This window comes from Diceros bicornis, chromosome 3, assembly GCF_020826845.1.
Source record: "Diceros bicornis minor isolate mBicDic1 chromosome 3, mDicBic1.mat.cur, whole genome shotgun sequence".
Taxonomy (NCBI): domain Eukaryota; kingdom Metazoa; phylum Chordata; class Mammalia; order Perissodactyla; family Rhinocerotidae; genus Diceros; species Diceros bicornis.
This window is the reverse complement of record NC_080742.1, coordinates 68547647-68573051: the sequence shown is the minus strand read 5'-3', so window position 1 is coordinate 68573051 and position 25405 is coordinate 68547647. Positions and strand designations below refer to the sequence as shown.

General features: G+C 37.1%; 1 protein-coding gene across 4 annotated transcripts in view; it reads left to right on the top strand.

Moving 5' to 3' along the window:
- Positions 1-11574, top strand: part of CTTNBP2 (cortactin binding protein 2) — a 151767-nt gene extending 140193 nt beyond the window's left edge. For 3 of the 4 annotated variants that reach the window (XM_058528953.1, XM_058528940.1, XM_058528949.1), the window contains exons 17-20: positions 2848-2911; positions 4619-4751; positions 5888-5989; positions 10495-11572. In XM_058528953.1, coding sequence (XP_058384936.1) covers positions 2848-2911; positions 4619-4751; positions 5888-5989; positions 10495-10740 — 545 coding nt within the window. In that variant the 3' untranslated portion in view covers positions 10741-11572. Of the gene's footprint in view, positions 1-2847; positions 2912-4618; positions 4752-5887; positions 5990-10494 lie in introns of all 4 variants that reach the window. The other variant, XM_058528923.1, reaches the window with a different exon arrangement.
- The last annotated feature ends 13831 nt before the right edge of the window (positions 11575-25405 follow it).

Below are 25405 nucleotides of genomic sequence, written 5' to 3'. Positions count from 1 at the left end.
ACATGGGATGCACCATGTGCCAGGTTTTATTCTAGGCACTGGCCATAGAACAGTGAAAACAGCAGACAGAAATCCCTGCCCTCATGGAGTTTACATTCTAATAAGTCATTAAATAAATTCTGTATAATGGGATGTCAATATAAAAAAGAAATATGTAAGTTTTCATTCTGTCAACACAGAAGGCATAACACGTCTATCTCTGGTGTTAGACCTATTCCTTTTGGCTTTGATAGTAGGATAATCAACAATTACACAAATTATAAATGTCTTCCCTAAAGGAGATCCAAATTTGAGTAAAAATGAAAAGATGTTCCCACCTCATATGCATTGTGCATTTCTGATATATGTAATTAATTTTAGGTCTTCAGGAGCCCCCTTGTACCCCACAGTATTCTGTTTTGTGTAATTTTATGGCAACTTGACAGCAGTGGAGTTGCTAAATAAAAGAATATGATGCCTAAAATCTTAAAACATAAAAAGTTACTTTTGTCATTAATATGTTTTTATACATAAGCTTCTGTGTTGATTTTTAATGAGAATTTAATATGGTTTAAATGGTTTTTAACCATATTAATACATGCCAGAGTTTTGTAATTACCCCAAGTGTGTGAGTAAATCGTGACCACTTTTTTAATTGATTGAAGGCCAAGTCACTGAATAAAATGAGAGTTTACTTAAAATTTTTTAAGATAAGTATTGTGTATTTATAACCGGATACAATTCTGATCCCAAAAGCTCGCCATTATGCCCCAAAGTTAGAGTGTTTGATTCGAGGAATATAATCCTTAGACTCTAGGCCCCCATAGCATAGAGATTCCCCAGATGACTTTCTGTAGCAAGGATTATACCTTTCACTTGTTTATCCCTTTATAGTATACCAAAGAGCTCTACAGTGAGGATTATCATCCCATTTACAGATAACAAAACTGAGGTTCAGGAACCCTTGGCTACCTGCTCCAAATTAGCTCTCCTGGAAACACGGTGTTCTGCATTCCAAGTTTTTGTTTCTTACAGGTCCAATGCTGTTTTCCTCAGTCCGTGGCACATGTAATAATCCATAAGCTCTCAGATAACTGACACCCATCCAGGCTCCTGACTGTATCATTTGCAAGTTTATCACAATTTCTTTAGGGTTTAGGACCAGCTTCTTTCTTGAACTAAATAATTCCCTAAACAATAAGCATTGTCAATATATGCTTTAGAGTTAACAAACAAAATCAATAAAATGCATATGAATTTAAAGCAATATTATGGACATAGGTCTAAGTCATAAAACTGTAATATGCAAAATATTAAAAAGTAAAAAAAAATTAATTATAAATGGTTTTAAATTCATTTATATTTTCCATAATTTGTAGTTTTAGAACTATTTGATATGTCAAATATATTCTTTGAAACATGAAACTTATTTGAAAGATTAATAAAATTGTATACAACCATAGTTTACACTGACTTCAACATAGAGATTTATAAAATCTAAAAATTTTACAAGGTAAATTAATCAGCCAGTGGTTAGGTGAATGAACCACTGATTGGTTAAGAACCAAAGATTGACATGTTTCTGATTAGTTTGCTTATTTCTTATAATAGTAAATTTATTACAACAATGTTTGGGTTGATTTTGGTTTTTTTTGACATCGTTGTTAAGAAAAAAAGAATAGGAACCCCTTTACATTCCATGCAGATCACTGTGAAAGCTCATAAAGTTTGGTAAAGACACAGCTTCATACTCTGGGGACACAGAAGGACAGTGATGTCAAGTCACAGGCTCTGGAAGTCAGGGCCCAAGCCTGTGCACTTATGTCGTAATTAGGGGAAAGCTACTAGTCAATGCTTTCTGACAATAATGACAAAAATATGTGTAAAGAAACTAGTACAAAGATTCTCTCTGATGATCTGCTTTTAATCAGCATATATTAAATTCAATTTACTTTTCAAAATCATTTATTAGAGATAATTTGTGCTAGCAATATTCATATAATTTTAGAATTCACTCATAAGCAACTAAATGTTTTAATGAACTTGTAGTCTGAAATGGTTTATAACAGTGTTGCTCAAACTTTTTTGACCATAACCCACAGTGAGACATATATTTTATATCATGACCCATAAACACAAATCTATGCATTTGCATGTATATGTAATGGATACAATATATTTACTGCAAGCAGTGCAATCTGATATTTCAGATTCTGTTTCTTGTTTTGTAAATGGGTTGAAATCTGCAGTTTGAAAAATATTGGTATGATATGCAGTATTCTTTTTAAGTTCTGTGACTGTATACTGTTTGTATTTTGCTTTCTGTATAATACAAAGCAATTAAAAATTATATTTCTACAATTACACTACTGATGCCACGTGCACTGTAACACATTATGTGTGCCCACACATCAAAAACTGCACTTGATCTGCTTGGTCAATGATGTTAGAAGGCAAAGAAAGGTAGAGAAAGGGAAATTACTATCATCAAAAGGCAGGTATTAAATCCCTTTTTAGGTACTTAGAGAAGAAAGGCCTAAGGACAGAGGGACTTGACTAGTGAGCAGAGGGGCCACTGATAAAAGCAGAGTTCAGGATTCCTGAATTGAACCTCAGGAGGTGGTAGTTGTACTGACTTTAGTCGTAAATGTACGTGAGGCTGTTGGTCATTCCCTGCCCTTCCCCCAAGGCCTGTGCAGGAAGCTACATCCAGAGCCACTGCCCTGAGGAAAAACTCCTCAAGAGATGGATTTAATTCAAAAACAACAGGAAAGTACAGCAGAGTCCATAGCCTGTTTCTTTTAAATAAAAGTTCAAGATGCACAGAGATAATTATTTATTGAAATGATTATATTTTTCTTTAAACAGGTATCAAAAATAAGACTATATCACAGCTGAATTTTAATAGAAATGCTTCTCTGTCAAAACAAAAGTAAGTTCCTTATTCAAATTTAACTTGTAGCAAACAATACACATTCTCATTATGAGTTTGTACAACTCTTATGCTGTTAATATAATTTTTTAAAAACCAGTAAAGGTCATGGGGCCGGCCCGGTGGCGCAAGCGGTTGGGTGCGCACGCTCCGCTGTGGTGGCCCGGGGTTCGCTGGTTCGGATCCCGGGCGCGCACTGACGCACTGCTTGGCAGGCCATGCTGTGGCGGCGTCCCATATAAAGTGGAGGAAGATGAGCACAGATGTTAGCCCAGGGCCGTCTTCCTCAGCAAAAAAAGAGGAGGATTGGCGGATGTTAGCACAGGGCTGATCTCCTCACAAAAAAAAAAAAAAAAAAAAAAAACAGTAAAGGTCAAATGCTAGTATTAAACTGAAATCTAATGAATGAGTGAAATCTAAAAAAGTTCCTTAAGCTTAATGTAACTAAATCTAAAGCCTCTGGGCCGGCCCCGTGGCTTAGCGATTAAGTGCACACACTCCGCTGCTAGCGGCCCAGGTTCGGATCCCGGGCGCGCACCGACGCACCGCTTCTCCGGCCATGCTGAGGCCGCGTCCCACGTACAGCAACTAGAAGGATGTGCAGCTATGACATACAACTATCTCCGGGGGTTTGGGGGAAAATAAATAAATAAAATTATAAAAAAATATATATAAAGCCTCTTTTGCTTTTAGTTTGTTGAAAAGTTATTGGCTTCCTTTTTTATCAAACTTGGTAATTGTTATTAATGCAATTCACATAAAGATGTGGTAAAATCCTGCATTTGTGAACTTTTAAACAGGCTTTAGATGACTAATTTTTTTAAATGCTAGATTTACAGAAACGTAGCATGACTTATTTGCTTTTAAGTGCTAAATGTTTAAAGTGATGATTTTATTTATTTTCTTATGTTGCTTCTCGGGAATTGTGGATAATTTCAGCTTACAAATTTTGAGCTATAAAGGATGATTTGGTTCACCATAGAATGGAAGTGTTTGGGCAGTTTGTAACTAGATCCCCATTGTGGCCCAATAAATCGTGTGCCCTGCCACTTGGTAGGTCATATTTAGGACCCTGTGGCCTGGTTTGCAGAATTGCAGAAGGGTGGGGAGGATGAAGAGAAAGAAGGGGAATAAAGGAAACTACATCACCTGCTTGTTTCTGCCAGGCCCACTGTTAGATCTGTTATATTCAACAGCCTATAGAATTTTCAATAACTCAATGATATAGGTATAAGGAATTCATTACAGAGAAGGGAACCCAGGAACTGAGATGTTAAGGAGGAAAAAAAGAAAACGTGGCCCATGGTCGTATTGGTAGTAAGGAGTAGAGCCAAGTTTGAAATTCATATTTGCTCCGTTATATCACACTGCCCCCTACACCAGAGTGTTTCGTGTCTTAGCTTTATCTGTCCTTCGAGACAGAGAAGAAAAGGGAAGTGTAAGGAGACTGGAATGTTATAAGTCAAAGTGGATTTCTTTGTGAAATAAAATTTTATCCTATTGACAATATTCAGTAGGAGTTACCAAACTCCTATGGGAGTGGGTTGTTGCATTAAATGACATTTGTAAACTCCTTTAAAGGCTATTAAAAACTCTTTTCCTACTCCTCACCATATCCCCAAAAAAAAGGTCTGGTGTCTAGATTCCATATTGGGGATTGGATTGTTGCTCTCACTTTGAAAAACTCTTTCCTGAACTTTGTGTTAGGTCTTTAGAGAATGATCTGTCATTGATGTTGAATTTGGATCAAAGATTCTCTCTGGGTTCAGATGATGAAGCAGACCTTGTCAAAGAACTTCAGAGTATGTGCTCCAGCAAATCTGAATCTGATATAAGCAAGGTAAGCAATAGGAATGGGGGAGGACATTGAAGGGCTCCACCCAACAGCAGAGAGACTTCTTGGAGCCACATCATAACACTCATTCCCTGAAAGAAATTCCTTATTGCATAGGATGGTGAATGCTCCAAATCAAAACATCCCTTATCTTGCTTAGAAAAGCTCTTTTTTTCAAAATATCATTTCTACAATAAGGGAGCTCTGTTTAGCACAGCTTGCTTTTCCAAACTCCTCTGAAAAACCTGAAGTTAAAATTGCCTGTGTTAATTGTATTAGCCCAAATCACGCCAACACATTTGGGCAGCGTTTGTATAAGACACAATTTTAGTTTCCTCAGGCTTTTTTCCTTTTCATATTCCTAACTTTGGCATGTAAGTCATCTATCAGTAGGAGAGCATCACAGCAGACTCATATTGTAGACAAAGCAACAACTTTCCTTACAAATAAGAAAAGTAATTGGCCTCTATAATGCACATAGTCATAGTCTTTAAGCTGTGAAATTTGAGATCTAAATATGGAAATCAGTGACCCAAAATCTCAAAGAAAGCATTAACAGCATCAAGTTCAACCTGTTTTGGCACTCTGATATCTGCAGCAAATTTGACCAGACTTCCTTGATAAATGCCTTTTACTTGAAAGGGAGCACAAGAAGGTAGTTATAACTTGTGCAGGTTCCACTGAAAGACTCAACTATTATATTCGAACCATCATAATCTCGAGGACAAAGTAGAATTGACTCTCTTCTTTAGCCTTGCTGGAAATGAATTGAAATACTTAGCCACTAGAAAAATAAGGTAACAATTAAAATCTTGCAAATTTTATATCCTTTCTTTTCTTGCCAAGTGATTTTTTTTTCTATCGAGCTCATCTGGTTGTCATCTTCTGACTGTTTTTTTAAGACTCCCTTCCCTTAGAGACTATTTTTCATGTATTTGCTGTTAGTCTCACATGAAGGCTTCAGGTGTCTCATAGGCACAGTTCAGGACTGGAGGGTGTGTTCTGTAGAGCTCCTGAGGGTAGGGGAAGAAGAGAAGGATAATACTTCTGCTGTGGGTTTTCCATAGTGACTTTAAGTTGTGCCTTGAATGTGTCACCATGTGACTGTGAAGACATGACTTGATAAATTGTATATTTTCCAGATTGCTGATTCCAGGGACGATTTAAGGAGGTTTGATAGTTCAGGAAACAACCGTGCATTTTCAGCAACTGTTAATAATCCAAGAATGCCAGTGTCACAAAAGGTAACTGTCCCTTTCCTCCCAAAATGGGACAAAGAAGGATTACTGTGGAATTGACTTCACAAAGCTTTCAACGTGCATCACAAGGTTACTTTTAAATCACAGCTATGAGATGAGAAATAGGGTGAAGGTAAACCTGTTCATTGGTTAGTCAAGGTTAGAAAGATTGCTGTCTGGATAACAGCTTGAAAGAATAACATAGAAAAGTCTTACTTTTTTTCCTTCTATTTGATGCCTAAAACTTTGATTCCAAAATTTTGGGTACCTTTTGAGAAGGTCTCCATTGGTTTTCATTCATTTATGCCAAAACTAGAAATAACGTAACGGCTGTCTTTGTTGTCCCATTTTAAAATGGAACATTGATTTTCATTTGAGAACTTTTAAGATTTCCTGCATTTTGGAAACTTTGAATTAACTACAACAAAATAAAAATCTTTTAGACATAAAACATAAAGTGATAACATAAAGATCTTTTACACAAAAAATCTCAGTTTTAATTTAGTTTCTTAGCTTCCCATAACGTGCAGTATGTTTCAGTGAGAGACTTTCCTTTAAAAACAAATCAGAATGTCAAAACAGAAGAGCCAGGATTCCAACAGACTTCATTAACCTCTCGAAATTACTTCTATGATTTGGTTAATAAATGCCAAGAGATGCCCCAGCATGGTGCTCCTGGGTGAACAGAAACAATAAAACTACTTTTTACTCAGTAGTTATTTTGTGAGGATGCAGATTTTGTGGACGCATTTAGTAATATGTGGTTTGTCCACCAAGCCATGTCGATTATGATTCACATCCTGTTCTCATCCACTCCCCTGTGGCTTACAAAGACTTGTGTGGGGGAGTGCAGAGAGCAGGATTATAAAGTGAGCATGGTGAGACTATTAAATTATTAATCCTTATCTGATCACCTGACAGCCCTGGGCTCCACAGCGCCTGCTGTCTCACTGCTTTATTAGGTTTCAGTCCTGATTAGTTGTATGTGAAACTATGTGAGCTGTGGGTGTTAGGGAAGGAAGTGTGTGTGTGGCAGGGCGGGGGACGGGTATTGGCAAGGTGAGGTCTTGAATAAAAAAATACGTAACCTGATGATCTGTGAAGGAGCGCATGACATTTCTGGCTCACTCTGTCATAATGTCTGATTTTTTTGGTCAGTTGGGAATAGTTTGGAAGCACAGCGAAAGCGTACTTTGGAGAGCATGTAAGGGAGGGTGACCTAAGGACGTGACCTGGGGTCCCTACTGAGAATTCTGGCTGGAAAATATTTTCTTCAGGAGCTATCCCTGAGCTTTGGTTCAGAGCACATTTCTTGCGCCTTTAGGACCACTCTTTAGGATTCCTTAGTGGAGGGGTCCATGAGGGTGTGGGAAGAGGAACAATGAATATTTCTCCACAGGACCAAGTCACTTTCTATATAAAAATGTTGACTGGTAGTGCCTGGCTGCTGTTGTTTAAATGTCTAATGGAGGCACGATTTTGTACCCCTGCTGCTGTCACATGACCGTACTGGGTTGCTACAGTAAGGTACTGTCCATAAAAAAATAGTACTGAAAGTGAGATGAGCTCTGGGCAGCTCAGGACAGATTTGTTTTTAAAGAGACCTTTAAAAAAATGTCTTTTTATCTCTGGGCTCTTACAAAAGAACTATGGGGTTGTTTAAGTGTGTGATTTGATGTGCGTATTAGGACAACTACCTCCTACTCTTCTTTTTTTACCCACCGAACACATTTGGAGGGACTATTCCCCAATGGCTGGAAGATGTTTTTCTTAGAACCTGCCAGCAGAGGGCAGAGTAACACTCATTTGGCAGCCTTCTGAAAGCTTGGCAGCCTCCCTCTTTTTCTATCTTTATGATAAACTCAGCTAGCATTTCTTGGTTAGATGCCCAGTTTCTTCTGTTATCAGGAAGTAATTCCCTTAGAAGTAAGAGCTCTCTGGGTTAGCTGAAATCACTTTCTCCTGTGTGGCCAGAGAGGCGCCTTGCAGCCACCATTGGCCATTGGAAGACAAGAATGAATAAATTCTCCTCATCACTTTGCTGCTACATCAGTAAGGGAATGTAGTGGGGTTTATTAATCAGATGGCATGTTAGCCAGCCTTCTAAATTAAAAACAACAGCAACAAATACACATACACATATTTAAATCATCAATAGAAAGAGCAGATACTAATAAATAATGTTTTCTTCTCATGAAACTGCACTTTAATCCCCCTCAAGCAAAAGTTCTCATCTTTATTTGCATAATGAACTCCACTTAAGGATTTTTTTTTTAATCCCCAGTGCCTGGACCACGTCCCCTAGAGGTTCTGATGTAATTGGTCTGAGGTGCAACTCGGACATTGGGGTTTTTAAAAGCTCCCCGGTGATTCTCATTTGCAGCCAGGGCAGACCCACTGCTCTAAAACATAGCTCTGAGCTGCCATCCTCCTTATTTTCCAGCTCATTTCTTTCCAAATGTATCTTTAGAGGGGTTGCTATACCTTCATGTAACTTATTTTTACATGTAATTTACTATTTCCCTACCATACCCTACCCCTCCCCATGTCTGTCTTCCACCTTCCTCCTACCCATGAAACTCTTTCTCTCCTCTTCACCTTTCTAGTCCTATATCTCCTTAAAGATCCATCTATAGTGTCATCTTCCCTACAGTGTTTTCCTGTACTGCCTGGCTCCTACTCTCCCATCTAGAGAGCAGGAATTATAGTGTCCTCTTAACTTCCAGTAGATGCTCAGTATTGAATGAATGGCTCTGCTTTAACAATATTTCTTTAAGGCTAAACAATTAAAACTTACTTTAGGGGCAACGCCTTTCCATACAAACTGGAGGTTTTCTTTGAGCTTAACATGGATAACAACATTAATAGTAACCTTATGTGTTGAATAGAGAGAACTTTTGGGTTTTAGCCCAGGAAGCATTAAACACCCTTAACTCTCCAGTCCCAGGCTCTGGTACTTCTTAGCTTTGGGGAAAACACCTCAAAACCTGCACTTGGCTGCCACAATGTCAGGAATGTAACTCTGAGCGTCAGTCACTTGCCTTATTCTTACACGCCCCGCCTTGAAGTGCTGGGGCCTCACTAAGCTGAAGTGTTGCTCCATGCTCTCCTCACACCTCCTCTTATTCCATCCTCACACCTCCAGGGACTGGCTCAGCCCCACTTATCCACGCCCAGCCTCAACACACCAACCACATTTTTAGCTGTTGTGAGGGCTCCTTGGTACTTCATTCTATGTGGGCATTTCCTGCCTCAGACCATAAAGATGCAGCCCCCCCTTGCTTTCATGATGCAGATGAAGGGACAGACTAGCAAAGAACACACTGTATGCTGCCTTTCCTCTGTCTGGGCCTTGGCACTACCCCTGTGGATTTCCAGAGGAAGGTCAAAGATTATGGCAGAATTATTTATTGTTAGATCCACCTCCCCTCCTCACAGATTCTGTGTACCAACTGTTATCCTTAGTATAACATGCCATGTCTTCGGAATACTGTGTATGTGTTGAATTTACTGGTGTTTTAGACCAAATTACAAGTTGGGATTGGCCTTAATAGGCCCACGGCTAAGTCCCATTTTACAGATTTAGGAAGACACCCAGGAGAATGCAACTTTCAGCTGAGGCCAAACAGTTACTTTCCATTAAAAGTCATATTAAGTATTTTGCTTGTTAAATTCTAGCTTTACGTTTTAAATCTTTTAATGGTTACATTGCTATTTGGTTGCATTATTACTTTTAAATTTAAAAAGAGGGTAATTCATCAATGTCAACTGCTTCAGAGGCATTTGGAGCAGCTCACTGAGTAGGCCTGACTTCATGTTTGCTGTTTGGCGGAATTTAACGCAATATAGGGGAAAACACCTTGAATGAAAGTTGGAAACCTGAGGTCTTGTCCCAGCTTCATCACTCTGTGACTGTGGACAAATCATCTTACCTCTCCAGCTCTCACTTTCCTCGTGGGCAAAATGAGAGACATGGACCAGGTGACCATAGGAGTTCTGAAACACTACAAAAATGAGAGCCTGCAGTTTCCATGTATGGAGGATCTTTAGCCACCTCGTCATAGAATTGCTATGCATGAGCCTTAATTCACTAGAATGTAAGCTCCATTAGAGCAAGGGTGTTACTCTTTTATGTTCTCTGCTGTATGCCAAACACCTAGAACAGTGCTCATCTTGTAGTTAAATGCTCAAAAAATATTTGTTGATTATTAATAGGCCAATGTTTAGTTTACAGATCTGAAAGCAGAAGGGTTAGGTGACTCACCCAAGGTGATATAGTTGATCTGTAGAGCTGCTTACAGATAGTTAATTGTCCAGTCCAATCTGATGATTTCCTCAGGCCTAGGACTTCATGAAGCTCCTCTTAGGCACTATTGTGTTTAGAGAGAACTTGTGTTTAGGGAGAAACTCCTAGATGCTTGTTCAGAGATAGAGGAGGAAGAGTTAGGACTGAGAGAAGTTGGTAACAGTGTCAAGTGTGACAAACGTGGTTTGTTTCTCTCTTCCTACAGGAGGTCAGTCCTCTCAGCAGCCATCAAACTACCGAATGCAGCAACAGTAAATCAAAGACTGAGTTGGGTGTTTCAAGAATTAAATCTTTTCTTCCTGTTCCTAGAAGTAAAGTCACCCCGTGTTCCCAGAACACCAGAAGAAGCAGCAGCAGCAGTAATACAAGGCAAATAGAAATAAACAACAACTCAAAAGAAGAGATTTGGAACTTACGCAAAAACGAACAAGTAGAAAAACCTAACAAATAGGCCTGCCTACAATATTCTCGCTCTTAACCTCTGTATATTTCACCAGAAACCAAGGACAACAAGATGTAAATACCTTTAAATGAATAAAATGTTTTCATTGTAATATAAAGTATGAGTGCGGGACCACTATTCAATTTTTTGTAAAGAATGTATTTATAACCAACATTTTGTTGCTTTTTTTTTTTTTTCCAATTCTGTCAGATTAAGCTTCAATACCAAGAAGTTATGCCAACTTTTCAAGTAGTTTTATAATAGAAAAATTGTAATAGTTTTAATCAAGATGTTCAGGGGTATTAAAACGGAACTGTCTGCGTACTGTATATCTATATATATATGTATATATGTATATTTAAGAAAGTTCATGAATCATATTACATACTACATGTTACAAAAACGTGTACAACATTGGCTTGGATAACATGTACCATTTTAAATGGAGATCATAATTTTATGTCATCTGATGAGGAATGACTAGAATGGGGCAATAACAAATCTCTAAACAGTTACTTTCCATGAAAAGCCATATTAAGTATTTTGCCTGTTAAATTCTAGTTTTACATTTTAAATCTTTTAACGGTTACATTGCTGATTGCATCATGTATATTTATGCTTATGAGTTTGCATTATGACTCCTGTAAAATATGAAATTATATAATGCAATAAAAGTGTTATCTTTCTTACATAAGTTTTGTACCTAAGTGGATATAAAATAACTGTAAATGCTTCAATAAATTAATTCAGAATTAACTTCCTCTTCAATTTAATTCTAGTAGCACAACTGATAAAACTGATATTTTCTAGAATTGTTTCTTCTAAAATTACTAATGAAATTACTCTTACTAATACAACTCAAAGTTAAGATGCTTTGACGCCAAATAAAATATTAAATTAGTGAAATAATTTTGATGTAGTTTCTATCTATAGCTCTTAGTAGTTTATCCATGCAACAGATATTTGTGTTCAATTTAGGGACATTCATAAAACTTGTTCTCCATGTTGGTATTTCACTAGCTATTCACAAATACAACATTTTTTTCTGTGCAATTAATACTTAATGAAAATTCAGTTGGCTAGACCTAAGCATCACCTGGTTTAGGTACCTGTTCTTAACAACTATGACCCTGTGAAGTTGTGTGATGCTTTCTGAATTCTATGACCTCTTTTGAAAGATCATTTTTCTCAGAGAACATCCAGCAGATGTCAAAGGAGTAAATTAGTGAATAAATATCCTCTGTTAGTTTAGTTTGGTTTTTATTATGAATAAATATGTTTAGTTGTACACCAAGACTGAGTGTTAACTTGAAAAAAGGAACTGCAGAAATACATTGAGAAGGGATGTGAGAGTTACACACCATATCTATTCTTTTATAGTGAAGATAACACTCAAATATCAAGAGTCATGAGCTAAAGTTCTGGCTACAAAGCTAAGACAACACTTAACATCTCTAGGCTTCAATGTCTTCATTGGAAAAAAAAAGGGGATTTTTCTTGTTCCCAGAAAGAAAAACCCAACAGAAAATCAGAAATTATGATAGTTGTTCCTATACATTCTGATACCTTAATAAGAGTATCAGCTAAACATACCATAAAAGCTATCTTGGATATATTTTAAGGAAATTAATATATCAGAAAGAGAAATTAAGAAAACAATCCCACTTACAATTGCATCAAAAAGAATAAAATACCTAGGAATAAATTTAACCAAGGAGGGGAAAGACCTGTACACTGAAAACTATAAGACATTGATGAAAGAAATTGAAGACACAAATAAATGAAAGCTATTCCATGCTCATGAATTAGAAGAGTTAATATTGTTAAATGTCCGTACTACTAAAAGCAATCCACAGATTCAATGCAATCTCTATCAAAATTCCAATGACATTTTTCACAGAAATAGAACAATCCTAAAATTTGCATGGACCCACAAAAGACAAAGCAATCTTGAGAAAGAAGAAAGCTAGGGGGCCGCCTGGTGGCGTAGTGGTGAAGTTCAGTGTCTCCGCTTTGGCGGCCTAGGGTTCGCAGGTTTGGATCCCGGGCATGGACTTACACACTGCTTATCAAGCCATGCAGTAGCGGGCATCTGACATATAAAGTAGAGGAAGATGGGCATAGATTTTAGCCCAGGGCCATCCTCAGCAAAAAGAGGAGGATTGGCAATGGATGTTAGCTCAGAGCTAATCTTCTTCACCAAAAAAAAAAAAAGAAGAAAGCTGAAGGCATCACACGTCCTGATTTCAAACTATATTATAACAATGATATGGTATTTCTAATTGCAAGAAAAAAATCTTATGTATGATGATGGATGTTATGCTATGCAGACTTATTGTGATCATTTTGCAATACATTCAAATATTGAATCATGTTGTACATCTAAAACTAATGTCAATTATATCTCAAAAAAAGATTACAGTATGGGATATACTAAATTGTTCATTATTCCAGAAAAAGGATAGTTAATTGTACGATAAATTGTAATTTAATCGTACAAATTAACTTTCTCTCAAATAAGAATTTATTCAGAAATAAAGCTGTTGTTTTGAAAAAAAAAAATTTCCCCTTAGTTTAAAAGTTCACATCTGTTGAGAGTGACTTCAGATCTTATTCACTCATTAAAGTAATACTGTGCTAGGGGCTGGGGATAAAGCATTAAGACATACCAGGTGCCTTCCACCTTGGAGCTTACAGCCTAGTGGAGAGAGACAGTGAGTCAATGAATAAACAAAGCAAGATAACTTCGGATTCTGAATGTTCTACAAAGGAAATCAGTAGAGTGATGCAAAAGAGAGCACTTGGTAAAGGTCATGTAGGAAGGATGACTTTAGGGCAGAATAGTTCAAGGAAAGGTCTCCAAGAACCTAACATTTACTCTGATAACTGAAGGATGAAAGGGATCAAGGTATTTGGAGCCAGGGGGAAATAGCACTGGCTACTGTCCTAAAGAAGTAACAGGAAGGTGGCCTGTGGGCTTGGAGCACATTCACCCCGGCGAAGAACTGAAAGAGATGAAGGCAGACGGTTTGGCAGAACTCCGGTTCTGGTGTAGGCTCTGGTAAGATGCTACAGCACAATGAGAAGTCCCTGGAGGGTTTTAAGCAACTGTAGGCATTCATTTATATTTTTAAAAAGACTGCTTAGATCAGTGCTGTCCAAAAGAAATGTAATATTAGCCATGAATGTGAGCCACCTACATATTTTTTAAATTTTCTAGTAGCCACACTTTAAAAAGGAAAAAGAAACAGGTGAAATTAGTTATAACAATATATTTTATCTAACCCAGTATATCCAAATATTATCATTTTGAAAAGTAATATAAAAAAGTATTGAGATATCTTAAATTATTTTTCATACCATCTTTAAAATCACACTGTTTTACAGCAAAAATGAAAATAAAATAATATTTTTGGATGAACAAAAGTTTGCTGTCATCAGCAGATCTTCACTACAAGAAATATCAAAGGAATTTCTTCGGATGAAATGATTGATTCCTGATTAAAACTTGGACCTTACCCCCAAAAATGAACAATGCCAGACATGATACATATGTGAGTAAATAAACTTTTATTTTTAAATTAGCTAAAAGATGATTGTTTAAAAGAAAAAAAAGGGTAACAATCAATGGATGGAGTTTATGACATAAATAGAAGTAAAACGTATGACAATAATAGCACAAGGGATGGGAGAGGATGGAAGAAGTGTCTGGAACCTGAAGATCGTGAACAAAGATCCTGAAGAGCCAAAAACCCTGAATTTCTTCTGGAGAAAGAAAAAGCTGGAGGCATCACACTTCTTGATTTCAATCTATATTACAAAGCTATAGTAATCAAAGAGTATGAGACCAGCATAAAAACAGACACATAGGCCAATGGAACAGAATTGAGAGCCCAGAAATAACCTGATACATATACAAACAACTAGTACTTGACAAGGGAGCCAAGAATACTCAATGAAGAAAAGAAAGTCTCTTCAACAAATGGTGCTGGGAAAATTGGATATTCACATTCAAAAGAAGGAAACTAGACCTGTATCTTACATTACACACAAAAATTACCTCAAAATAGATTAAAGACTTAAATGTAAGACCTGAAACTATAAAACTCCTAGAAGAAAACATAAGGAAAAAGCTCCTTGACATTGGTTTTGGCAATGATTTTTTGGATATGACATCTATAGCAGAAGCAGTAAAAGCAAAAATAAACAAGTAGGACTACATCAAACTGAAAAGCTTCTGCATAGCAAAAGAAAAAATGAAATAAAATTAAAATCAACAAATAAAAAGGCAACGAATGGAATGAGAGAAAATATTTGCAAATTATATAGCTGATAAAGGATTAATATTCAAAATATACAAGGAATTCATACAACTCAATAGCAAAAAAAAACCCCAAACAATCCAATTAAAAGATGGGCAGAAGAATTGAATAGACATTTTTCCAAAAGAGATATTCGAAGAGCCAGCAGGTACTTGAAAAGATGCTTAACATCTCCAGTCATCAGTGAAATGCAAATCGAAACCACAAAGAGATATCACCTCACATCGGTTAGAATGGCTGTCATCAAAAAAACAAGGCATGACAAATTTCGGCAAGGATGTGGAGAAAAGGGAACGCTTGTGCACTGTTGGTGGGAATGTAAATTGGTACAGCCACTATGGAAAACAGTATCCAGGTTCCTCAAAAAATTAAAAATAGAAGCACAACATGATCCAGCAATCTCACTTTTGGGTATATGTCTTAGGAAATGAAATTACTATCTCAAAGAGAAATCTGCACACCATATTCATTGCAACATTATTTACAATAGCCAAGACATGGAAACAACCTAAGTACCCACAGATGGATGAATGGCTAAAGAAAATGTGGTGTATATATACAATAGAATATTATTCAGCCTTATAAAAGAAGGAAATTCTGCCATTTCTGACAACACTGGTGAACCTTGAAGGCATTATGCTGAGTGCAATAAGTCAGACAGGGAAAGACAAATATTGTATGATCTCACTGATATGTGGAATCTAAAAAAGAAAACTCATAGAAACAGAGAACAGATTAGTGGTTGCCAGAAGTGGGTGGTGGAGGCTGGGGGAAATGGATGCAGGGGGTCAAAAGGTACAGACTTCTAGTTACAAGATAAATAAGTCCTGGGGATGTAATGTACAGCATGGTGACTATAGTTAACAATACTCTAGGGCTGGCCCCGTGGCTCAGCGGTTAAGTGCGCGCGCTCTGCTACTGGCGGCCTGGGTTTGGATCCCAGGCGCGCACCAACGCACCGCTTCTCCAGCCATGCTGAAGGCCGTGTCCCACATACAGCAACTGGAAGGATGTGCAACTATGACATACAACTATCTACTGGGGCTTTGGGGAAAAAGGGGAGGAGAACTGGCAATAAATGTTAGCTCAGAGCCGGTCTTCCTCAGCAAAAAGAGGAGGATTAGCATGGATGTTAGCTCAGGGCTGATCTTCCTCACAAAAAAAAAAGAGAACAAAAAAAATACTTTATTGTATATTTGAAAGTTGCTAAGAAAGTAGATCTTAAGTGTTCTCATCACACACACAAAATGTAACTATGTCAGGTGATGCATGTGTTAACTAAACTTATTGTCCATAATTGTTTCACAATATAAACATATCAAATCATTGTGTTGTACACCTTAAACTTATACAATGTTATATGTCAATTATATCTCAATAATGCTGGAAAAAAATCAATCAATTTGACATATTTACCAAGTATGGAAGAAAAACCATAGGATTATCTCAATAGATTTAGAAAAGCATTTGATAAAATTTAATGCCCATCCATGACAAAAACTCTCAGGAGACAAGGAACAGAAGGGAACTACCTCAACCTGATAAAGGACATCCAGGAAAAACCTACAGCCAACATAGTATTTAATGGTGAAAGACTTCATACATTCCCCTAAAATTAGGAGAAAGCTAGGCTACATACTCTCACCACTTTTACTAAAAATAGGCACACACAAAACAATAAAAGTCTACATATTGGGATGGAAAAAGTTAAACTGCCATTATTTGCATATCACATGATCATATACCTAGAAAATCCTAAGGAGTCTACAAAAGAGCTACTAGAACTAATAAGTGAATTTGGTAAGGTCTAGGATATAAGGTCAGTATACAAAAACCAATTGTATTTTTATATTCTACCAATAAACAATTGGAAAACAATGTCATTTACCATAACATCAAGTATATGAAATATTTAGGAATAAATATAACAAAACAAGTATAAAACTTATACACTGAATAATACAAAAGATTGCTGACAAATTAAACAAGACCTAAATACATGTAGAAACACAGCATGTTAGTGGCTAGAAAGACTTAATATTGAGTCAGTTTGTCCAAAATCTACAGATTTAAAGCAATTCTAACAAAATTCCCAGCAGGATTTTTTGTTTTTCAGAAATTGATAAGCTCCTTTAAACACATGACTTCCTTTTAATCCAGAAAGTTCTGGTGAATCTCCTTGGCCCTCTGAACTGGAAACAGCACACAGATATTCAGGTCACTTTGGCTTAGAGCTGAATTCCTTCTATGATGACCACCCATGGATTTGGACCGTTTTCTTCTCTTCAAGAAGGGAAAACAAATTCATTTGGTTTCTGGGCCACTGTGCCAAGGTGCCTAAGCAATCAATGTTCTGTTTTCTTCCTGATATGTCTTTCAAGAGGTGTTTAAGTCCAAATACAATAATATTTTCACTAAAATATTTTTTAAAAGCAAAAGCAGCATGAGTTGATTTTGTCAAACCAGTTTGTTATTCAGACCTTTCTGACAATTAATTTACTTTACCCTGGAATTTTCAAGACTGGCCTTGTGAGTAATGAAATAGGAACTAGTGTAGTACGTGGCACCTGTGAGGCATCATTCAAGAGATGAGGTGAAATGTTCCTGCTCCGCTCTCTTCTTCTTCATCATTTCTGAACAGTCTTATTAAAATGTGATAGATTTTGTGGTATTTTGTGCTATGACAAATAGAGCACAGGAACTGAAGTAATAAAATTCCCTGTTTTGCCCTTGAGTGATCTGTCATTGACCTTGTGACACTTAACTTTCCCTGGCCTACGTTTTTGATTTGGAACAAAAGTACCTTCTAACTCCAGAAATCTTTGTTTCTATAATTCATCAAGTACCTCAAATAGTCTCAGATTAGCCTTTATTTTTCCCCATCTCATCTGAACTCTGAGGGATAGAATCAGAACCCCTACATTTAGTTAGAAGGAAGTGGTCAGATATGATAAAGGACCACTCCCTCAACATCAGGTGATGCCCCAGGTATAGAAGGGAACAGTGAAAGGCAACATGCTGGAATAGGAAGTGAGTGGGGAGCAACAAAGCCAAGGGGAAAACAGGTCAACAGCTAGAAAAGTGGATGAGACAAAAAAGAAACAAAGACTGAAGACTGGAGTTTGGTGAGGAGACATTTCATCCAGCTAATCCCAACAGAGTCCAGGAACTTTGAGGGAAAATAAAATGTTGTGCAGCTGGCCCTGTGGCCTAGTGGTTAAGTTTGGCATGTTCCACTTCGGTGGCCTGGGTTCAGTTCCCAGGCATGAACCTACACCACTCGTCAGCAGCCATGTTGTTGCGGCGACCCACATACAAAATAGAGAAAGACTGGCATGGACGTCAGCCCAGGTGAATCTTCTTCAAGCAAAAAAAAAAAAAAAATGTTGTGCCAAATATTTAATATCAACCAAACAGAAGGTACTCTATTAGCTACTTGAAGGCAAAGGCCTTTCATGCCTTACTCATGTCTTTCTACCTCAATACAGTACTACATAGTACTGTAATAGGTACATAAATGTTTGACAAGAACTGATAAAAATATGATGGTGATATGATGGTAGTGTCCTAGACTAACTAGGAACCTCGCTCCGTTCAAGCTCCTCTCTAGAAAAGCTGTAAGAGCTTCTCGCCCTCACCATGACAACCACCACCACCACCGTATGTATCTACATGTCTTTCATTTAGGGTTTTAGAACTCCTGGAGTCACTGTATGGAGTAGATTGCTAATAGGGCAAAAACCAAAGAAAAAGACCTGGCAGGTGGAAAGTATGTGCAATCAGTATGCAAACACGCTGTCCATCCAGGTTCCCGACACCCAAAAAGGGCCTCTTGCAGCTCTTCTCTCTGGCCACTGGCCAGCACCCACACAATGGCTTCTCTTTCAAACCATGTTTCCTAATGACCCCTCAGTCTTTTGGACTTTGGGGTTCCCTAAACCCTGTTTTGGTTTTTCTTTCCTACTTTCATCATTTCCTGCCCACCCAAGTTCTTTTCCCTTGCAGAAGAGAAGTTCTTAGTTTATTTCACAGAACTTTCATGGCCAATTAGTTTAAACTTCAAAAGTTAAAAAAGTATCCATCTAAAATGGAGAAGAAAAAAAGAAAAGATTAGCTATCTACTAAAGTAGATAATGTTTATTGATCTAAATATATTTACGCCAGGCACTGTGTTAAGTGTTGTTTCATGCATTATCCTACTTAATATAGTGAGAAACAGTATCATACAGTGTTAAGAATTTTGGCTCTGTAGACAGACTTGGGTTTGAGTTAACAGCTGTTCCATTTACTAGCTGAAAGTGACTGTGGGGAAATTAGTTACATCTCTAACTCTCAATTCCTTATCTGAATAATGGAAATAATATTAGTACTACTTCATAGGGTTTTTATAAAGATAAATGAATTAATGAAAAGATAAGTACCACTAAGAACCTATTACATGGTCAACACATTAGAAAGTGTGGTCTCTAAAATCTAGATAAATGTGGGTAAGCAAACAAAAGTCTTTGGTCAAACAGGTAAAATTTTAGTTAAACAGATAAAATTTTAAATTATTAAACTTAAAAGCTGAATGGAGAATCACAGGGGATTCATCAGAACCTGAGAGAGATTTCATGGAGGACCTTGATTAATTCTTTCAACAACTAGTTAAGTCTCTAGGGAAGGATATTGAAAAATGAAAGGACTATACTAGGAGACCTTGAAGGTTCCTCCCAACCCTGACCTACCTAACTCTGTGAATCAAAGTTGTGATTTAAGTTTTTTGATGTCCTTGAAGATGGATATTGTGGACAGAAAAACAGCTATTGTGGTGACTTCATATTTTTTAATCTCATTTTCTATTTATACATCTAGTACATTTTAATAATCACTTTGGTAAGGACCTTTAACTACTTTGGGGCCTGTTATAAACCGGCCATGCACAACTCTTAGGTTCTTTTTGGTAAATACCGATAGCCATCCATGATTAAAGGTGGGTAAGGGATAACCACTTTCACTCAACCCCTCCAACAGGTTATTATGAAAGCAAGAGTCTTAAATCAAATTTTGCCTCACACTCAAATATTTGTTTTAAAAAAACCTTCATTAGAAAGCAGACACCAAACAGTTCAATAACTTTGTTTTAGAAGTTTGATGAAGTCTTAGCTCTCTATTCTTTTAGACAATCTAACAACATCTTGCATGAAAAGTTCACTTCAGGCAGATATAACAATATTCTAAAGGCAGATTGATTTACTTCATAGTCAGAATTGGTCAACCAGAAATCCTCTTAACCAATGGCTGGACCTGGGACCACCTGAGAGATCAAGCACCATCTGTGAGCTGCTAGGGTTCCCAAGAAGCTTATACTTTATTCTCTGTCAAGAGTGTCTCCAAAATATTTTAGCCAGGCTGTACAACTTCAATACTTATTTAACCAACAAGATCATGTCTCTGACATTTATTAAGCTGATTGACAAGTCACTAATTTCATCAATGAAAACTTATTCCTGACATTTATTACACTAATTAGCTAAAGTTCTAATGTTGATCAATGATAAAGTTAGAGAAGTGCTTGTAGTATCTGCCTCTGTTGCCTAAGCTTTCTCTTTAGAATGCTAGCTGATTGTCCCTGGGGTGTGGGTTTCTGATTATGATAACTGCCTGAACTAGGGAGTACCAAATAATAAAAAAAAAAATCATAAAAGTAGCCAGAGGAAAAAAATACTCATTACAGACAAAGATAAGAACCTCCAAGACTTATCAGAAACTGTACAAGCCAGAGGAAAATCAAATGATATTTCTAAAGTGCTTAAAGAAAAACACCATCAATCTAAGATTTCTATACCCAGTGAAAAATATCTTCAGAAAATAAAAATGGAACACAGGAGAAAAAACATATAATCATTTCACTACAAGCAAAAAAAATTTAGACAAAAGTCAATACCCATTCATGATAAAACTCAGCTGACATGGAAGAGAAAAGACTTAACCTGAGAAAGGGCATCTACAAAAAACAAAACAAAAAAACATGGAGGAGGCCTTTAAAAATGGGTGACACAGGAGGCTCTTGAACTCCCCTCCTCCCATGGATACGTGCAATGAATAGCTACACATGGAACAATTTCCTCTGAAAGAAATCCAGAAACCAGCTGAGCGACTCCTACACATCAGGTAACGAGAAAAAACCCACATTGAAACGAGTAGGCAAGGCTGAGACACATTCTTGCCATAAATCCCACCTCAGCATAGTGACATACCATTGGGAGTGAACCTCCAACTCCCAGCTTCTCCCTGAGGAGCAAAGGGTTTGGACCCCACATATAGCACCCCAACTTTTAAGACTCCCATCCAAGGGATGGGCCCTCAAAACACCTACCTCTAAAACCAACAGGGCTTCAGTCCATGAGACCTGTAAGATTAGCAAACAAAGAAGCAGTTATTAACAGGCATGAGCACTCACTGCAGCTATCACCCCAGGGCTCAGCTCAGAAGGAGCAGGTAAAAAATGCCCATCCCCCAATCTTTCCCTGAATGGAATCTATGTGCATACTTTAAAAGCTGCTGCCTGAGGGTCAAGCTTCTAATCTAGTACACATCTAATGGCTGACTGTAATCCTTCCCAGAGACCAGGGAAGCTGGCAGACACCATCCCAGCCATCTCCAGTATGTCCTTGGGGGGAGCTTGTACACACATCTGTACCCCAGCTTTTGCAGCTGCTGCCTAAGGGACAGGTACCCAGATTGTGTGGCTCTGATAGCTAATGAGGCTTCCATTCAGGAGGTCCACAGAACTGCAGGAAACAAAGGAGAAATTCTTACTGAGTCAGGAGCACCCCACCCCCTGCAGCTATACATCTGGGCCTAGCACAGAGGAAGCAGGCAAAAATACTCAGCTTCCAATTACTCCCTGGAAGGGGCCTAACTACATACTTTCCCAGATGCTGCCTGAGGGCCTGGCTTCCAATTAGCCTGCATCTAGGTGCTGACTGTAATCCTCCACTTTGGGACACTGATGGGTCTTGGCACATCCTCAACTACTGGGAGCCATTAAGAACAGAAATGGCAGCTTGAACAATCACAAAGGTTTGAGAGACAACCAAGAGCACAGGCCAGGCTGATTGATGAGGTTCATCTCCTATACAAGACCACTCTGTCAAGACTAAAGAGAAAGGAATCTAAGCATAACACCACAGAAAATCATCAAATCACAATGGAGGGGAACAAGTGAAGAAGAAAGGAGCAAAGGGTTTATACAAAAAAGCCAGAAAACAATTAACAAAATGGCAATAAGCCCATACCTATCAATAATTACTCTAAATGTAAATGGATTAAATTATCCAAATAAAAAGACATACAGTGGTTGAATGGATAAAGAAACAAGACCCAACTTCATGTTACCTATGAGATTCACTTCAGCTTTAAGGACACACACAGACTGAATATGAAGTGATGGAAAAAGATATTCTATGCAACTGGAAACCAAAAGACAGCAGGGATAGCTATACTTATATCAGACAAAATAGACTTTAAGACAAAGACTATAATAAGAGACAAAGAAAGTCATTATATAATGATAAAGGGGACAATCCAACTAGATGATATAACATTTATTAATATTTATGCACAACACAAGATCATGTAAATATATAAAGCAAATATTAACAGACCTGAAGGGAGAAATAGACAGCAATACAATTATAGTATGGAACCTCAATACCCCACTTTCAACAATGGATAGATCATCCAGGCAGAAATCAATCAGGAAATGCTAGATTTAAACCCCATTTAGACCAGATGGACTTAACAGACATTTACAAAACATTTCATCCAAAAGCAGCAGAATACACATTCTTCTCAGGTGCATATGGAACATTCTCCAGAACAGATCATATATTAGACCACAAAATAAATCTTAATAATTTAAGATTGAAATAATATTAAGCATTTTTTCTGACCACAATGGTATGAAATTAGAAATCTACTAGGAAAAGAAAATTGGAGAAGCCACAAATATGTGGAGGTTAAACAACATGCTATTGAACAACCATTGGGTCAAAGAAGAAATCAAAAGAGAAATTCAAAAATATCTTGAGACAAATGACAATGGAAATACAACATACCAAAATGTATGGGAGGTAGCAAAAGCAGTTCTAAGAGGGAAGTTCACAGTGATAAGCTCCTACATTAAGAAACAAAAAAGATCTCAAATAAACCACCTAACTTTACACCTCAAGGAACTATAAAAAGAAGAACAAAGCCCAAAGTTAGGAAAAGGAAGGAAAATAAAGACCAGAAAGGAAAGAAATGAAAAGGTGACTAAAAAGACAATAGAAAATAGCGACAGTTTTACTTTTAAGAGCTGGTTTTTTGAAAAGATAAACAAAATAAACAAACATTTCACCAGACTCACCAAGAAAAGAAGAGAGAGAGAGGGCCAGCCATGGTGGCCTAGTGGTTAAGTTCAGCACACTCCACTTCGGCAGCCCGGGTTCGGTTCCCAGGTGTGGACCTACGTTGCTCTGTTAGTGGCCATGTTGTGCTGGCAGCCCACATGCTAAAAAAACAGAGGAAGATTGGCATGGATGTTAGCTCAGGGTGAATCTTCCTCAGCAAAAAAAAAAAAAAAAAAAGAAGAAGAAGGAGAAAGGACTCAATTAAATAAAATCAGAAATGAAAGAGGAGACATTAGAACACCACTGTTGATACCACAACAGTATATAGACTCATAAGAGCCTACTATGAACAATTTTATACCAACAAATTAAATAACCTAGAAAAAAAAAGGATAAGTTTCTAGAAACATACAACCTGCCAAGACTGAATCATGAAGAAATAGAAAAGCTGAACAGACAAATTACTAGTAAAGAGATTGAATTAATAATCATAAACCTCCCAACGAACAAAAGTCCAGGATCAGACGGCTTCACTAGGGAATTCTATCAAACATTTAAAAAAGAATTAGTACCAATCCTTTTCAAACTCTTCCAAAAAATAGAAGAGGAGGGAACACTTCTAAACTCATTTTATGAGGCCAGCATACAGGCCAATATCTCTGATGAACATAGATGCAAAATCCTCAACAAAATATTAGCAAACCAAATTCAATAGTACATTAAAAGGATCACACAGCATAATCAAGTGGAATTTATGCAAGAATGATTCAACATCCACAAATCAATCAATGTGATACACCACATTAACAAAATGAAGGATAAAAATCATATGATCCTCTCAATAGATGCAGAAAAAGTATTCGACAAAATTCAACATCCATTCATGATAAAAACTCTCAACAAAGTGGATATAGAGGGAACACACCTCAATGTAATAAAGACCATATATGACAAACCTACAGCTAACATCATGCTCAATGGTGAAAAGCTGAAAGCTTTTTCTCTAAGAGCAGAAATAAGACAGGGATGACACTCTTGCCACTTTTATTCAACATAGTACTGGAAGTCCTAGGCAGAGAAATTAGGCAAGAAATAGAAGACATCCAAATCAGATGTGGAAGAAGTAAAAATTGTCTTTATTTGCAGATGATGTGATATTATACATAGAAAACCCTAAGAACGCCACCAAATAATTGTTAGAACTAATCAACAAATTCAGTAAATATGCAGGATACAAAATCAACATACAAAAATCAGTTGTATTTCTAGACATTAATAACAAACTATTGAAAAGAGAAATTAAGAAAATAATCCCATTTACAATTGCATCAAAAAATAAAATAACTAGGAATAAATTTAACCAAGGAGGGAAAAGACCTGAACATGGAAAACTGTAGGATGTTGGTGAAAGAAACTGAAAAAGACAAAATACCTGGAATGATATTCTGTGCTTATGAATTAGAAGAATTAATATTTTTAAAATGACCATGCTACCCAAAGCAATCTACAGATGCAATGCAATCCCTATCAAAATTCCGATGGCATTTTTCACAAAAATAGAACACACAATCCTAAAATTTGTATGGAACCACAAAAGACCCAAAAAACCTAAGCGATCTTGAGAAAGAGCAAAGCTGGAGGCATCGCATTTCCTGATTTCAAACTATATCACAAAGCTGTAGTAATCAAGATATATGGTATTGGCATAAAAACAGACACATAGATCAGTGGAACAGAATAGAGCACCCAGAAATAAACCCACACATTACAGGGTCAATTGATTTATGATAAAGGAGCCAAGAATATATAATGAGGAAAGGGAATTCTCTTCATTAAATGATATTGGGAAAACTGGACAGCCACATACAAAAGAATGAAACTGGACCACTATCTTACACCATACACAAAAATCAATTCAAATTGGATTACAGACTTAAATGCAAGACCTGAAACCATAAAACTCCTAGAAGAAAACAT